Source organism: Mugil cephalus, chromosome 7, assembly GCF_022458985.1.
Source record: "Mugil cephalus isolate CIBA_MC_2020 chromosome 7, CIBA_Mcephalus_1.1, whole genome shotgun sequence".
NCBI lineage: Eukaryota > Metazoa > Chordata > Actinopteri > Mugiliformes > Mugilidae > Mugil > Mugil cephalus.
This window is the reverse complement of record NC_061776.1, coordinates 20,619,676-20,637,984: the sequence shown is the minus strand read 5'-3', so window position 1 is coordinate 20,637,984 and position 18,309 is coordinate 20,619,676. Positions and strand designations below refer to the sequence as shown.

At 41.8% G+C, this 18,309-nt stretch overlaps 1 protein-coding gene across 1 annotated transcript; it reads right to left on the bottom strand.

Moving 5' to 3' along the window:
• Nucleotides 1-1,268: 1,268 nt before the first annotated feature.
• Nucleotides 1,269-6,783, bottom strand: bcl6ab (BCL6A transcription repressor b). Its single transcript, XM_047590477.1, has 9 exons — nucleotides 6,706-6,783; nucleotides 4,981-5,152; nucleotides 4,614-4,835; nucleotides 3,683-4,522; nucleotides 3,458-3,582; nucleotides 3,180-3,347; nucleotides 2,949-3,079; nucleotides 2,701-2,838; nucleotides 1,269-2,584 (listed from the first exon to the last, which is right to left on the bottom strand). Exons 1-9 carry the CDS (start codon nucleotides 6,734-6,736, stop codon nucleotides 2,441-2,443), a joined length of 1,971 nt encoding a protein of 656 aa, XP_047446433.1. The 5' UTR covers nucleotides 6,737-6,783; the 3' UTR covers nucleotides 1,269-2,440.
• Between the last annotated feature and the right edge of the window lie 11,526 nt (nucleotides 6,784-18,309).

Genomic DNA, 18,309 nt, shown 5'->3' with positions numbered 1-18,309 from the left:
ATCCAATTTGACAGAAAAGAACAGAACTGTAGATATTTTTGCAAATTTATTAAAGAATAAAAATTTAAATATCACATACTCACCATTTTGAGCTAATGTAGCCTTCATGGGAATGATGCAAGTTTTTCATATACATTTAAAGAGTTGTCCCAAAGCCACTCCTATTTTATTTCCCCTGTGTGCTTAGAGTCACTGTCTTGTTGGAAGGTGAACCTTCAGCCCAGTCTGAGGTCCTGAGCACTCTGGAAAAGGTTTTCCTCTAGGATATCTCTGTACTTGGCTGCATTCCTCTTTTCTTAAATTGCAACCAAAGTGTCCCGTCCCTGCAGATGAAAAATACTCCCATAGCATGATGCCGCCACCGCCATGCTTCACTATTGGGATTGTACTGGGCAGGTCTGGTTTTCTCCACACATACTAAGAGTTAAGGCCAAAAAGTTTAATCTTGGTCCCATCAAACCAGATATTCTTACTTCTCATAGTCTGGGAGTCCCTAGGGGTCATGGACCCCCTGTTAAAGACCTATGATTTAATTATCATGGAGGCCACTGTGCTCTTAGGAACCTTAAGTACAAGAGAAAGTCTTTTGTAACTATGACCATGCCATAATTCTGTCGCTGAGCATTTCCTTTGACCTCATGATTCTCATTTGCTCTGACATGCACTGTGAGCTTTAAGGTCTTCTATAGGCCGTTGTGTTCCTTTCCTAATCAAGTCCAATCAATTTAATAAAACACAGCTGGACTCATTTTTCATAAATGGACAGCACCTGAGTTATATATATGAGTGCCACAGCAAAGGGTCTTAATACTTGCCATGTCATTTACTTTTAAAAATTAATTTGCAAAAATGTCTGCATTTGTTTTTCTGTCAAAATGGGACGTACATTAATGAGGGAAAAATCCACTTAAATTATTAAAGCAAATGGCTGCAAACTAAAAGTGAAACATTTAAGGGGATCTGAATATTTTCTGCACCTTCTGTATATAAGGAACATCCACATGAATAACAGGCACAAAAGTTTCCCAGCAGAACACTGAACTTTGTCACAAGATGGTCAATGTTATTTACTTTTGATTTGATTCACTGAAAAGAAATATTTTTGAGCATATTGTCATGCTTGTCAATATTTGAAAAGTGGATTTACATGTCAGCATGACCGCTGCAGATCACACTTAAACACAAATGGAAACAATCTGAGCTCCACCAAGTTCTTACTGAATCTGAGATGATTCGAAACGTTGTCTTATTTGAAAATAATGAACACATTTTACTTAATTATCTTTTTATTTTATATTTCATTATGTAAGTATATATATACTCATATATACTTTGCAGGTACAAAGACATTTGCTTACATTTCATTTGCTTACATTTCCTGAGTGTTTTAGCTTGAGTCCTGGCGTATCTGCATTCAAAGAGCTACACACAATGGATTATAAGCCTTGAAAACAACAGTACCTTGTCATGTGTATGACTCCAAGACAAAGTACCATATGCAAAATGCATTATAAAAGCAGTTCATAACTACTGTGGTTGTCACATTGTCAGAAGTAAAAATGCATATATAGTCTGGGGTGGTAACCAAAAGAGAAGAGTGAATGAAAGGCACTTTGATTACACTGGTTTGTATGTGGGCACTATAATACAAAAAAAAAATGAGCTTGTTGAGGAAAAAAAAGGATCATTGCAGCACCAAATGTTAAGAAAATACAGCCGAGGACATTTTTCAAATATAAATATATCAAGTGTTGGGAATGGGGTTTAACGAGCCGTTTCAACATCTCAAGAACATCGTAAGTTGAAATATTTCAAAGGTACGAAAATATATGGATTACAGCAATATGTGCAAAATACCAACATGAGCCCAATCTAAAGAAAAAAAAACATGAAAAAGCATAAATGAAAGTCTGTACATATAACAGTATGTACCACAAGCTATGACATGGCAAAATAACAAGCCTTTGTGTTACTGATAACAGTGAAGCTTACCGTATTTAAGAAAATCGTACGCAACGCAAATATGTTCGTACTCTGCCAGCAGGTGGCAATTTGAAAATATATATTATCTTATTTACAGAAGCAGCCTTATCAAACAGAACTCCGTAAGACCACATTACTGGGCAAATTCATACCGACATCTGAAGCAAAAGTGTAACAGTGATTCTCGATTAAAAGGACTGTCCTTCAACGCAGACACTCCGAGAAACAGAGACTGAAATTCACATTCAAAACGTACATTCTGTTAAACATTCACAATCAAAGCATAATCTTCTACGATCTTTGAAATACCAAAGAGCTTACATAAAGAAGTGTGCAGCACTTAAAAATACATATAGTAAATAGCCTATATTCTGTTCGCATTTAGAAAAAATAAAATCTTTTGACAGCAAGGTGAAAAAGGAAAACAGAAATGCCACGTGGCAGGACTGTGGTGGGCTCAGCTGGAGTTCCCCAGGCCTGTGATGATGTTGCTCCCAGATCTGCGGTACTGAGCCTTGGTGTTGGTGACGGCACCGTGCTTCTGTCGGAGGTGAAGCCTCAGTTGACTCTTGTGTCTGAAGTGGAGGTCGCATTTTTCACACTAAAGGAAAGGAAGGAAGGAAAAAACATTTAGTACTCAATTACAACTACTGATGGGCAAAGGAATTATTCCGTTTAGCCAGCAGACACGGCGGATAAAGATGATCATCATCTTACATGATAAGGCTTCTCTCCAGTATGAATGCGCATGTGGCTCTTGAGCGTCTGAAGGTGACGGAAGTGTGTTCCACAGATCTCACAAGGGTACGGTTTCTCTCCTGTGTGAATTAACACATGGGCGCGAAGATGGGCCACCTGCAAGAAAAGAAAAAATATGCGTCACAACCATGCAGCCAACAGTTTGGTAATCACAAAACTTTCTTAAAGATGAAATTTCTTTGTTTTTTTGTTTTTTTCCTTCTCACCTGGACAAATCGTGAGCCGCATGTCTCACACTTGTACGGCTTTTCTCCAGAATGAATACGAGTGTGAGTCTTGAGATTGGCTGGTCGGTTGAACTGAGCGCCGCAGATGTTGCAGTGGTATGGCTTTGCACCTGGACGTTAAGAAAAGCAAGTTGCGCTGTGAATAAACGTCGACGCCCAACAATTCAAACAGATGTTACCGCCAACCACGTTAGGCCACCAGTAACTTACCAGTATGAACGGTCTTGTGGCTGGCCAGGTTGCCTTTGTAGCGGAAGGCCGCCTGGCAGCAGTCACACTTGTATGGCTTGTCGCTGTGAACCTGGACCATGTGGTCTTTCAGGGAATCTTCTTCCATGAACTTGGAGTCACACCCGTTGCAGAAAAAGGTGGTGCTTTCTGCAGAGGGAAGACAAAACAAAATGTGAGTTTATTTCAAATCCCTGGCTTTATTTGCTGTAACACTCCCAACTCATTTGTTATAGTATTGGCTTATGGCGTTCACTTACCAGAACTGGAGGATGAGTAATCCGAGTGGAGCTTGGCGTCATCCCGGCTGTACGAGTCAGGAGACAGGTGACCTGTTTCCATTCGCCGGGGGCTGTCACAGCCACAGGACGAGCATCTCTGGCTGCTGCACACAGGAAGGAGACAGCAAAGTTAGTACAAAGCGTTTAATCTCAGAAATGAATGCAAATGTATTTTTAGTTCTGACACAAGAATTGCAGTTTTACCTAATGCTGCTGCAGGTGCTGCTGCCACAGCTGTCGACGCTGTGAGACGTGGGGATTTCTGCTCTGTGCTCGTTGGCTCCCTCTTCTGTCTGCACGTCGCTGTGCTCCCCTGCTGCACCACTCCTGCAGGGGCTCGGTGTGGGGGACATGGGTCCAACTTCAGCGCTGCCCGTCGGCGTCTCCTTCCCGTCGTCTTTCGAAGTTTGGTTCATGACAATGAACTTGTACTTTTTCCAGTTGTGGGCCTTGGCATCTGTGGGAGAGTCTGAGGGCTGTGGGAGGCTCATGCTTGCATTTCTGCTGCTGCTGGACTCGGTGGGCGAGTTCGGCTGGCAGTCGGATCTGAGGGGGCTCTGAGGGCTGCAAATGACACCTTTGTTGAAGGCTGGAGATAGCCTCACACAGCTGGTCTGTGGGTGATGAATGGCGTCTTCTTCCATGGGAGCGGCGGGACCTTGAAGGCCTCTGTGGGCGACCGGCGGCCGAATGATGGTGGGGGGGAAACTGGGATGGGATGGGACAGAGTGGGAGATGATGGTGGTGGACTCGTGAGCCATGTTGGCGGTTGGCACCTGTGAGCATGCGATCTTATGAGAACCATCCAGCTTCACAGCAGTGACATGCAGGTCACCGTAGACATGATAGGAGCCGGAGGTGTTGATCCCCCTGAAAACATTGGACACGTATCCCCTGCTCTGCTGGACTGGAGATGTGTTTGACGTGCGATTCTTCCTAAAGTCTGCCTCTTTTTCCTCTATGGGCCTTAAAGCAGAGTGTTCCTCAGCCAGATGTAATGAGCTGTTCTGCATTTCTTTACTCTGCATATTCAGGGACTGGCACCTGTACGAACACATTCAAATCCAAGTCAGATCCATTCAGTTTACACCAAGTCAACAAAGTGTGTCCTTTCACATTGGATATTTTCCTTTACCTGGAACTGATGAATCTGTTGCAGGTGTCAACCACATGTTCCATCTGGAGGTAGACGGCTGTGTTCATGGTGGCCAAAACTACGCTGTCGTTAAGGTTCAGACAGGACGTGTACATGAAGTCCAGCAGGAGCGAGAAACCCTTGGGGTCCACTTTGGGGTCTAAGCTGATGGCACTAAGGCTTGCGTTGTCAGGATCCATGAACACGGAATAAAAGAAGCCACTGTGGAATAGCAAGAGAAGATATTAAATTCAATTCCACAGTCGGGTGTAGGTCCCCTTTAATAAAATTCAACTAACGTCATCGTCACTGAAGGTAAATTGGTATCTGTGTTGCTGAAGCAATTTGTCAGATGTCATGTACACACCTGCAGGCCACTAGGATGGCCTTGTGAGCATGAAAGCGCTGGCGGTCCACCTGTATGGTGACATCTGTCAGGATGTTCCTGCTGCGGAGGCGGTTGAAGTTGAGCAGGACGTCGCCTGCGTGCCGCGTGAATTGGATGCAGCCATCGGCGGTTGTGGCCATGCTGTCGCAATCTGCGTGAGAGCGAACAACAAATTACATTGATGAGCCACCGTAGTGAACATACTGCAAGATCAGCAGACAAGTGGGGGAAAAAAAAAATAGAAACACTAATATGCAATGAAATGTGTTGTAAAAGTTTCTAAAAAATAATAATAATAAAAGAGACACTGGTGATAACTGTAAAATGAAAAAATAACAACACTCTTATTAGTTGTTATCACTTCCGGCTCACGCTGCTGCATAATATAAGCCACCTGCCTCCAGGGCTTTTAATCAAAAACAAACTTTGAAGCAAACAAGTGTCTTGATCCCGTTCGCACAAAAGGCGGCGCTGTTGCAAAGAGAAACATTTTTAAGGGAGGGTTCGCTAAACCTTTTCAGACGTGCCTTCTTATTGGGCCTAAATGAAGGCGTGATTACACAAGATCGATATTTTCACATCAGTCATGGCTGTAAACGCCTCGCACTCGGCCAACGCGTACAAAAACGCAAAGCGGTAAACACAAATCTGTAAAGTTAGACAGCATGCAAACACAATAAATCCTGAGTTTCTGGGGGTGAAGTGAGTGAACCAGCAGTTTCTCGTCTAGTCGCCCCGTGCAGCAGCGCACAAACAGCGCAGCCTGTGCTGGCAGCCTGCGCTGTTTGGGAGCGTGTTTGACGTTGAGCACATTCCGTCCTGGCTGCTCAGATTAGGTTGCCAGTACACAGAGAGGTTTCCTGTTCCCCGATAAGTGGAACTCATCTAATCATTTACAACACCTCCACGGCTCAACTAAACAGCAAAGTTGTTTCTGAGCCTCTAAATCTTACACTCGAACCGAGGCGGCATGATTTCAGGACGTGATTTCAAGGAGTGGTTAGTTCTCTCGCTGCGTAACTTCGGCTGTAAGTTAAGACACACCGAGTAGGCCAGCGCAAGTCCTATCAGGTTTAGAAACACTACCGAGCCTCTAAGAGGATTGTCCAAGAATTGTATCACGCCTTTAAAAGTGCTTAGACGCAGTTTGCTCGGTCCAGACCGACGCCGAAAAAGTCGCCGGCGGTGCGTTGAAGACATATGAGGAAATGCGCGGAGGAAATTAAGAGGTGACTGAACCAGACCGACCGGTCCTGTTGAGCTTCTAACGTGTGTCGATAATGACCGTAAACAGCATTATTAAAACCAACAACGAGACAAAACATAAACAACTAACAACTACTACCACTAACAACAGAGACGACTGCCGCCTTGGTTAAAGGTCAACCCCATATAACTACTATTTTTTTAGTCTGTCCGCAGAAAAAAATAAAATTAAAAAAAATCATCAAATAAACTCCGCGCACGGCCTAAGAGCGCGCTCCAGTCTGATACCGACTCGAGCATCAGTCAAAACCAGCTACCACAGTCCCAATCTGCTACTCCACTTTTAGCTAAGAGTTGCAAAATGTTTTAAGATAATGAAAATATGGGGCTGGGGGGGACAGTCTAGCCTCTGCGGCAGCAGAGGCAGCCACACGAGCATCTGCTACTCCACTACACTTCTGACCTAATGCTGAGAAAATAGGAAGGGAAAAAAGTCACCTTGTAAAAGTTTCCTCGAAACTCTGTGCATCACCAGTTCTGAGAATCCAGTTCTAAGAAACACAGCGGCTCAATTCTCGGAATTTCAACAGAGGTCCGTACCATCTACTAGGGAGCGGGGGGGTCGCTCACTGACACTTACAACTTTTCGGCCCCGTGTCACCATTACTGTGAATTGTAACATATAGGTGTTCAATAAACACTTTAGATAAAGCGCTTTTGTATATTTTGTGTGAGGGTTGTCGAATATTATAGCAGTTGGATTGTTGTTGTTTTTTATTGTGAGTTAATCTCCCCGTGTAGTGGATGAGTCCAAGTGCAAGGTCACCTGACTGAGTTATAAATACCATGGGGAAAATGAGCGCTGAGTTCACTGTCAGGGTTTTATGTGGACTTACGAAAAGTCACTTATTTTGACGCAGATCACAACGTTATGTTTGTTTGGTCATTTGAAACTTTTCACCCCCTTGTGTTTGAGCCATGCTGCTCCGTGAAATTGCATGACTTGTGACTTCACTGTAGTCTATAGTTTCTGTTTTGCTCTGAACCCACGTTTCATCTCTTTCGACTGATTTACTAGACATATATGGCCCATTTATTTATTTTCTGTTTAACCCATGTGAACTGTACAACACTGCACGTTTATTGTGGGACAAAAATAATCTCAGGTTTTCGAGAGTGTGTGGCCTTGGGCATACAGCCACCGCTGTGAATTCCTATTTTAAAGTCACACACAGGCTATTGAAAGCAATATGTGTGCGTGTGTGTAAAGTCCTCAGCTCTCTAAAAGGTCTACTTGCAGTTGTCTGTGTTCCCACAGCTTCCTGTCTAACTACCACAGCTGTGTATAGATCCGGTGCTTACATACAAGGAGGCAACAAAAACTTAGCAAGAAATGAGTCAACAAATCTTGTAATGTGCATGCTGCAAGAAGTTACCGAATAAACTCCTGAGCAAGTTACTAATAAAAAAATAATAATAATAATAATGTAACTGTATGATAATTAAGGAGACGAGTTAATGATTCAGTGTGAAATTACATCTAATGAGTCATTCCTACTGATTACTACCTCTCTTTTATACAGTTGCGTGGCTCAATTCAAGTAAAGGGGTTTTTTATTCAGTAGTAAGTCCTTGTGGGTTTTGTGTATTCTGTAATTTGAATATGTACAAAATGACCTTTTTTTTTTTTGTAAATAAAGCAGGTAGTAGTTTTGAATACACAAAGTTATCATCTCTCTGCAAGTCTCACCAGTGAGCAGCAGCAAACATTCATGCAGAGCAGACCGCTGACGGGGAGGAAGCAATATTCCAGTAACTGAGAATCTGAGCTCGTAAATCTGACTTTAGTGAAGATCACATGTAAAAACACACTGCCTTGAGTTTTGTTCAAACATTGTGTATATTATCCACTTTTATTGTGTGGCCAGTATTACCTTCTGCCCTTTATCAACACTGCTCTGTCAACACGCATATTTCATGTTCGTATTTGTGCGACAAACCCCTCTTTTGAAATACTGATAACTGAGCTTCCATCAGAAAGGGTGAGACTGGTGAATAAGATTATTGTTAAAACTGTTAAGTAACATGTTATAATTAATATCCAACATGAAGCACAGGCAACAATACAAATGCTGATCTCTCGTCCCTCCCTCCACATATAAAACAGGGAAAATAGTGTCTTTATAAATTAGGAAAGTCTCAGATGGAATCATTTCCTTTGAAATAAATGTGCAGTGCAGCTGTTCAGGTGACTATGGCAACAAAGTGGTCTATTTCTAGTTAGTGTTTTCACTCGAGATGTTTTTCCCCTGTGGTTATCTTTGGTGGCCCAGGTTTGTGTGGGTTGTTCCCCTTCACATCCTTTTGAGAGAAGCAATATCTTCAGGCCCGACAAACCAAGAAGCACAAACAAAATTAAAACTCCCTCTCAGGCCTACAAAGACATTATATGTCTCTGCTGCCTTGAGGCCAAACTTAAAGGACCAACGACTGCACAGACACGAACAAGGGTGGTCTTGTTCCACCAAGTGGCAGTGAACAGCTACAAAAGGCGAAGCCACTCATCGTGCCAGTGCAGTATGATGTCCAGCCCTTTAGACCCCAGCCACAGCCCATGTCCTTCAATCTAAAGTTTCAACACACAGTATCTAGTTATTCTCTCCTCAATCTGGGCTAAGTTTCCTCCAGAGCTGAGGAGGACATTTTATAACTTCTGTGATCAATAATGACCATGTCTAAATGCCACTGAAATTGATTAAGTCGCTATGCAAAAAAATAAATAAATAAAAAATAAAATAAATAAAGGTCAGCAACAGAAAAAAAAATAAAAAAAACTCGTTATTTGTTTCTGATCATGTGCTAAATATTGTTTCTTTTCTGTCAAAAAGACAGTTTCCGCACGGCGGATCTAATGTATCTTATCTAATGTCATGCATGTCACGAAAACAACTGCTCATGGGTTTACTAAGGACACATTTTCTGCTGTTCCTCCCTCCTCCTTTAAGAGGCTGCGCGGTGTGTTAACAAGTGCTCCCCACCCCCTCCCGTGAACTTGCCTGACCTGAGACCTAGACCCCAGACGGATATCAACGTGCCAGTCCCAAAACATGATCCAGGCACATGGTTGCTTGACAGGGATCAAAGGTCACACTGGTAAAATATGACTCTGAAACTAGCTCAGTTGTGGCAGACACATTGCCCGAGGGGGGGGGGACTAACTGGAACAAATAGTATGCACTTGGATTTGGAAGCGTGAACGAGAGAAAAGAAAATCCTACAAGGTCTACCTGTGTTTGCAACATGTGATCCACAAAACTGCAGAAGAAACCCAAAAACATGTCAAAGGTTATTGAAGACAGTGCGTGGCACAAAGTTCTGTGTTACTTTGCATCGGCTGCTGGCGCTGGACAAACCCATGAAACACCGTGGAAAGTCCGATCGCACTGACCTTTGCACCACTTTCGTGCAGTCCGTGTGGGGCGCACTGAGGAGTACTGAAACTGTAGGTGGCACGCAGTGGTGGTTTGTGATACTTGTTGAACCTGAATTGACTCCACAGATCCAGTGCACTGTGTCAAAGCGCCGGTAATGTGTTGACCTGCGCAGATAAGACAGGTCCTAATTTGACTGCCATCTCGTATGCTGACACCGATGTCACTGGGAGTGCTTGTATATTTTCTCACCCAAAAATCAACACATGACACCACATTATATATATATATATATATATATATATATATATATATATATATATATATATATAATATATATATATATATATAAATAAATATGTATATGAACCAGACAATTGGACAATAACCCTGGCTGCTTTATTAATTATTATTAAAAGAGAATATGTTTAACTATAAATGGGTCACTGGTTGAGAATACGTTTGAGCAGACATCATATAAATGTAATTTCTTCTTCTTATTATTATTAATAAAATTATCATTTATTTATGAGCTATGACTGGAAACAGTCAAAGGAAAAGCCGTTTTCAGACTGGTTGATGTGGTCAAGTTGTTTCAGAGATTCATAGTAGAGTAATGAAACTTGTTCAGCACCAACCCCACTCGACTGGTAGTGCTGATTCTTTTATCAAGACAAAATAGGGAATAGGTTAGATTTAAACATCACTAGTATTCACGTTAAAGCAGACAAAATGAAGGTTTTTGAGCTGCCAATCCTACTTTTCATAACAGTCACGTCTGTGGTTTCGTCAGCTTGGCTCAGCAGCAGTAAAGTGAGAAAAGAGCATATGCTTCTACTAGGTCTCATTATCTCCTTTTTTATCCTTGAGTTTTATCTCAGGTTTTTTTTTTTTTTTTGATATAGATAGATAGACGGTCAAAATAGAAATGTCACTTTCGCAGAAGCAACAATTATAGTAATTACAGTGTTTGATTTTTTTTGGGTTCCTGCTTCAGCTGAGTGCAGAAGCAAACAATGTTAATTAACTAATTAACAATAATTCACTAGCCTCAAAACTCATTTAGGAGCAGCTCTACACAATGAGATCCTAAGAGTGTTTTTCACAATGTTTTTCAACACTAACCAAAATATAAATCACATTATCTGGATCATCTCATTTGGGGTCACTTCAGGACATCGTATCCTCGTGCTCCGACCTCTGATAATATGCTTGAAAGGAATACATGAATGGTGGCTTTGTTGCACCAAAATCCAAATGCCCCCTTCAGTTGTAAGTGATCAAATGGATGGTACTTGCAGAAGAGGACCTTTACTCCTCTCTGCGTTAAGTCATATGCACAATGATGCATGCAGACGTGCAGGAACTCCCGGTGGGGAGCAAACAGGAATCAATTATATACCATTTGTTATCATTGCTACAATATCTGCCTTGTTTTTCTCCTTTTCTGTGAATGTGTTCGTCATTATCGCCGTCTGTCCTCGAAATCCACATTTTATCTGCGTTGCGGATAATTGTGTCAACCTCACCATTTCCTAACTCCGTCTTAAGTATGTGCTCTATGATCATTGCAATTCGGAGAGTGGAAAACTTTAGAGGTTGATCGGCAGCCAATTCATAGGAGAAGAACGAAGGGAGCATTAAACATACCCTACCCTGGCTACATGGAATGTGAGGTAATAAAGGTGCAAAGTCAATATAAACACGTATTGCGACACGTAGCCTCTCACTGCATGTTGTGTGTGGAAAAGTACCAAGGTATGTGGTGTCGCTATGGTAGATTCCCCTGTTGTTTTACAGCAAAGCCTCGGGGAGGAGGAAGGTGGGGGGAAGGGCTGAACAGAAACACTGTGCACGCAGGAGTGTGTGTGCGCGCACACGCGCACGAGAGCATGCAGCTGAATGTGTATGTGTGAGAGAAGTTATTGATGTGATCCTGGGTGCCTCTCCAGTGGTTTATCTTAACGATAAGCCAGCTGGGGAAGTTTGGATGAGCAAAATGAATGAGGAATGACGGTGCTTTTCACAGGACACCGCTGCACCCAAAAAATCTGAAAGTGGAGCTCAGCATCATGAGACATTTATAGTTTGTGATATTCAGAAGTCCATCTAACGAATTGAATAATCTCTTTAGATATTTTAAAGAGACAACAGGCACATTTTTGCGTGTCTGGTTTCAATGCATACCTCACCTCGCATGACCTTTACATGTCCTTATCAGTTATGTTGTGTAGCAACACGGAAATGGCGGCTGGGACACAACCATCAGGTTCGCCCAAAATGAAAACCAGCTTGTTCTGTGCGTGATAATAGTACATCAAACCAGAATAACATTATGACCACCTTCCCGACTGCACCTTAGCAAAAATATCTGTATATAGATGCTGGTATATGGACTTTTTTGTTTAACCGCTTGGATCAGTAAAGTGATCTTGAATCTTGAATCTAATATTGTGAACGTCTCTCTTGTGTCTCCAAAACAGTTGTGATAGATCAAAGAATTTACATGGATCTTCTGAGGGCGTCCTGTGGTGTCTGGTAACAGATTATTGTTAGTGGGGGCTTTGGGTCCTGTGGGTTGAGGGGAGGGGCCTCTGTGGATCATCCTACAGATACAGTTTGGGATCTAGTGAATTTGGAGACCAGGGCAACACCTTGTGCTGTTTTTCATGTTTTTTGAGTTGTTCTTAAACCGTTTTTGTGTCTGTGTCACGTTGCATCGGGTTGGGGATGGCTGCTGCCAAGGAGTGTCATTTCTATGGGGAGAGGGTGCCACCTGGTCTAGGTGGGTGGTACATGTCTAAGCAACATCCACACAAATGCCAGGTCCAAAAGTTTCCCCCGCAGAAAACTGAAGATGGTCCGTGTCATTGTTGTCTCCTGTCAGTGGGTTAATATTTTGTCTGATCTCTGTATATTACAGTGAGGTTTAGAACAAACACAGTCGACTGCAATCAAGTTTCAGAATTTCACTCCTCTACGCTGACGATTTCTAATTAGGAATGACACCGTCTTCTCATTGAAACTCATGTGTTTCTCTTCCCTTGTGTTTTCCCAGCACTTTGCCAAAGTAAAGTTACGTGAACGTCCCTGAAATGTAAACAGAGACTCTGGATGATGTAGTAAGGCATCCGGGTGTTATTGTGTACATTTGCTCAAAGTTTTGTAAACAGTTTAGCTGAAACGTTAACGCAGAAGAATAAAAAATATGTGGAATTTTTCTCACGATAAAGCAAAGAAATTGCAATTGAATTTCAGGGCGTCTCTAAGCAATGTTTGAGAGGGCGTGGGTGAAGTTGCATGCGTTCAACGTGACATGTAAATGAAAAGGTTTTTAGACGGGTTTCAGTTAAATGTGGTGCTGCCGCCCTCATCTTCAAGATCAAATAATGTTACCAATTCAAACAAATCCACGTGTTTTGTAGTACCTGATCCCTGAGCAGCTCAGCCGAGCAAACACATCTTTATTTACATATACATTTTCAAAGTGAAAGGAAATCCTTTGACGCCTTTATGCAGCCCATGCGTTCATCATTAAACATCATTATCCACAGTGATGTAATGTTTTTTACACTGCCGAATTTATGAATGATGCAGGGAAAAAAAAATAATAGTGATCCACAAAATCTGACCAAAAAAGAAATGTGTCTGAAGTGAGTAAACTCGTTTTCGAAAAGGTCAGAGAAGCTGCTGATTGATGATGAGGTTCAAAGAAGACATGGAGCTAATGCTGTCAGCTGGAGTCTGGATGCCAACTGCAAACACTGTGGGTCTTGTCATATGACCAGCACATTGATTAACAGCTTATCTGGATGTAATATGTGAATTAGAGAAGAAGCCAGAGGTTTATCTGATGCCATGCTGGTGAGAGAGGCAGTCATGACTTGAATGACTTTGGCTGGAGGAGAATTTAGTGACATCAAGGAAGGAGTGACATGGGAACAGCTTTAGAAATATATAGTTCACTTATATATATATATATATATATATATATATAGTCTTTTGATTCAAGTGCCGCGTCATCTCATCGCTGATCATTTACATGGAACTGAATGAAAACATTAATTAATTATGAATGATGAATAGGGGTACGGCCACACCCCCTGACAAATATTTCAAACTAATTTAGTTGGCTGGCTATTTAACAGGTAGAATCTATTTGCGCTAATTAATAAAAGTGTGCAAAGTAGCCTGCTCCCTTTTCAGTAGCGCTGCATTCACTTAGCAAATACTGACAAACATGTAAATGATGTCAATTCAATTCAATTCAGTTTTATTTATATAGCGCCAATAACAATACAAATCGTCTCAAGACGCTTCACAAAAACCAGCCTGCAACCTCCAGAGCAAGCCTGAGGGCGACGGTGGCAAGGAAAAACTCCCTTTTAACAGGAAGAAACCTTGAGCAGAACCCAGCTCATATGGAGGGACCCATCTGCCGAAGGCCAGCCGGGTTAGAAACAGAGAAGATAGAGAGAAAAGAAGAGCAGGAGAAACAAGATAAACAAACTTCTGTCATAGATACATACATCAAGCGGAAGGAAACATGTAGGGTCTAGTAATATAACACATAGCTGATGATCTGTGACAGTTTGTGAGTATAACAGGAATCATGGGCAGGTTGGTGAATTGTTCATCTAGGTAGGAGTGGACAACTGGAGGAGGCCATGATGACTGGGGCAGATGCAGTTTATGGAGCTCCACAGGTCTGATACACAGCACTCCAGACCATGAAGACTGGGCTGGTTGATGAGGCCACGGCAGCAGATGTAGCTTAGAACTCCACAGGTCAGATATTCAGCACTCCAGACCAGAGACCCTCACAAAATGATGGAGGGGGGAGAGTAAGACACAGTGGTTAGTAAATTATAAGAGATAGAAAATAAAATGATAAGATATTAGAGGACAGGAGCCAGAGAAGAAAGAGGAGAGGACATGTCCTCAGTGCATCGTCCCCCTGCAGCCTAGGCCTATAGCAGCATAACTAAGGGATGGTTAAGTCCAGCCCTAAGCTATAAGCTTTTTCAAAAAGGAAAGTCTTAAGCCTGACCTTAAACGTAGAGACTGTGTCTGCCTCCCGAACCCAAACTGGGAGCTGGTTCCATAGGAGAGGAGCCTGATAACTGAAGGCTCTACCTCCCATTCTACTTTTAGAAACTCTAGGAACCACAAGTAGACCTGCACTTAGAGATCGTAGTGATCTGTTGGGACAGCTTATCTATTAAATCTATTAATATGCTATTAATATTGGCTGGTATGTCACATACCAGCCAATATTTATTGTTAAATCAGTGTCACTGAATTACACATGTAACTATGTATGTAATATATTACGCAAAAGAGATTCAAAGAAGGACAATTTAAATTTTTTTTTTTATTTATTTTTTGTTTCTGAACGCTGCAGTACATCTTCAAGTGCAATGCTTTGTCACACGGTGCCTTGAGAGATACTTAAAAGGACATTTACAGAGGAAGCCAACAAGAGTGCAGGGAATGACAGAGGCAAGACAAAACTGAAACTAGACAGATGCAGAGCTGGCCCTGTTGCTGCTGACCTAGTTGGTAATATTAGCTGTCTTAACATGCCTTGCACTTCCCGGATGTTTTGTCTAGTTAGCAAAGTTGTCAAGTTCATTTGGACAGAAATCCAGGCACCAGCCGGAAAACCTATGACAGCAGTGGTAAAAATAAATTGTCTAAAAACATATGCTGATTCCAACTGTTGTGTAATAAGCTGCAGAAGTGAAGGACGGAGCCACAGGAAGACAGAGGCGGAGGACATGTCTCAGACGATGAGGCATTCCCCTCTCTTCCTGAGTAATGAGTAAACGTAAACTTAATGAGTTAACTGATTAACTTTTAGTACAGTTTATTTAATTGGTGTGATGACGTAATAATCAGCTTTTATTTTGAAGTGTTGAAAACTGAAATGATTAACCTTTGAATTAAGGATAGTAACCACCTCCTCTGTGCTACCTCCATGTGAGACGCAAATATGTCCACTTGCTCCCCAGTAACTGAAGGAAAGTATTCTATGCATGTTCATGCCCCAGATACACACTGGACCTAGTGTGAACATGAGTCAAACAATATTAATGCATGCTGATCATTACCAAGAAATCAAATGAATGTCATTAGATGTCTCCAGGAGATCAGCCCTGCCGCATGCTAATGGCGGACAAATGCTTCATTAGGGCTATCTCTTAGTTACATCTGTTGACATCGACCCCAGTGTAATCGTAGAGCTGCTGCTCAAAGCGCCAAATGACCTGTTGCTGCTGCAGCGCAAGGAAATTATTTATTGAGAAAACAAAACCCTTAAAATCCCTCACAGCGAGCAGAGCCGTCTTCAGCTCTTTACTGTCGGCTTGTTTGTATCACCGCCTCATCCTGCAGTGTCAGCACCTTAAAGAAGAGCTGGCGGTCTCCATCTAATGAAATACACTTTTTGCTGTTCATCCTTTTCCATGTCTCCAACCGTTTATAATTTACTGTGCGTTATAAAAGAGAAACATCTACGCAATGCTGTGCTGCAGTGAAGACACTTGAAAACAAGGTTAATGTGTAACCCTTGTTAATTTCAGACAGATGGTCATTTTAAATGTTTCAACTGCTAGATAGAAAATACGATATCCCTCAGCCGAGCACGTCCGTCCCTCTCTGCGTGGCTGAGTGGGAGATGCACGAGGCTCGGTTTGTGTCTGACAGCTAAAATATATGCGCTGTTGGAGGAATGCTGGTGCAACATGGAAAAAAGGGAGTGTCAGTTACTCAGGGCAGATGTTACACTTTGAATCATTTTTATTGCACCAAAGCGTTTGATGTTTTAGTACTTGGATTCTTACATTAACAGCAAATGCCACTGTGTTATTCTCCGAGAACAGTGCAGAATCTGCCAACTCGATTCACCAAGAAAATATTAAGTTACTGTGTTTATAAAGTAAAATTGTCTGTAGTGTTTTGTTTTATATATTTTTATTTATAAATATGAGATAAAGTTGTACATTATCTAAGGCTGAGCCAAGGTGATTCACGGTCATACCTGTGTAACATAAAGTGAAGCTACAGCCGGCATGTGAAAAGGATGAAGACTGGAAAACAACAGACCCGAGTCTGTCCAAAGGTTGGGAAACCACCTACCTTTTTTTCCCCCCCCTAACAAACCACCTACCAGCACCTCAAAGGCTAACTTCATATGTTACATCTTTTCAGTTGAATGCATACGTTAGAAAACTGACTATTCCAGTTGTGCCTCAAACTGTTCTTGGCATTTTTACCAACACAGGCCTGCTATGGTCCTGAAATCCAGGTGCCTAGTGTGAACCAGCTGCCAGTCGGATTGGCAACAACCTCTGCATCATGTGCTAAATTTGTTTGCAAAAACAAATGTGAGGCGTGTTGAGTGATTGTCCTAGGAGAAGTGAATGCAGACTTTGCTGAAACTCAAACTCACAGTTTAACCAAAGTTTTGCCGGAGTGACTTGTGGAACTGGCGAACAAACATGTTCTCTGTTGGCCAAAAAGTCCAGCAGCAATTAAATTAATTAAAGCAATACACCGTCGCTCATTGCTTCCTGCGTGACTGTTGGGCTCTGGTGAAAGTTCCAGGCTCTGGTTGCCCAGGTAACACTCTTGAATATTTCCCCAAATATATCTGACTGAAACAAGCAGATCACAAAAATACCATGAATGATGCCACCGCTCCCTCTGGATTCACATGACGCAGCAAGCCCACTATTAGCATTGAGGATTTGTTGGTGAGAACCAAAGTTTGTTTCCTTTTCAACTTGGCAAACGCCAACTTCGCTAGAGGTTTGTTTACATCTAAATTATAGACGTTATAGATATAGATTAAATTCAGTAAGTTGTAATAATTATAGATTATAATTACTACAACTTACAGAGTTTAATTAACAGTTCATTGTCTTCTGTTGTCATATTAATGCAAGATTTCATCTTGTATCTAAACAGTGAACATGTAGCCGGAGCTAAGTCACATATTAGCTTACCTTAGCTCAGCTTAGCTTAGCTTCACTAAGACTGAGAAACAGCTAGCTTGGCTCTGTGCTAAAGTTCTTATTTAGTTGCCATGATTAGGCTGATTTCTATACATCAATTAAAATGAGGAAAACCTTTGTCATCACAGGTTATGGTGCAGATTTTATTATTTCAGTCCAAAAGCTTGGTAGCAGCTGTCTGTGTTCATATTTCACAATACAAACACGAGAGCGGTATCAATATTCTCACCAAAAACACAAAGAATATTGCAGTACCAAAAATGCTGAGCTATTCCCCTGCACATGCTGTTTTGAGGTGCAGTTGAACTCCTTCTCTTCTCTTCTTTTCTCTTTTCTAGGTTTTCTTTTGTCACATTCAAACATTCATCGCCTTAGTTCCAGCCTGGAAGTTATTTTACAGCAATGTGACCAGTCGTTCTGAAAGCCAAAATAACAATCATGTCAGTATGATTTACATCTCTGCACGAAGATTTAAATGAGGGCCGTAAAATCCAGGGAAATCACAGCACAGGAATTGGATCCCAGCAGGCTAAAACCTCAGTGAAGCAAAAGTTGACCAAAAAAATTCGACTTGTGCTCCAACAGCTTGGATTCGGTTGGATTAGAATGCATCGGCCATGAAATAGTTTGGAAATTTACCTGCAGTTAGAAAT

Coding starts and splice junctions, on each gene's coding strand:
- bcl6ab (XM_047590477.1), bottom strand. CDS start 6,736: ATGCACAGAGTTTCGAGGAAACTTTTACAAG. Junction 3,348..3,457: donor TTACTCATCCTCCAGTTCTG/GTAAGTGAACGC, acceptor TTCCCTCTGCAG/AAAGCACCACCTTTTTCTGC. Junction 2,585..2,700: donor CTGGAGAGAAGCCTTATCAT/GTAAGATGATGA, acceptor CCTTTCCTTTAG/TGTGAAAAATGCGACCTCCA.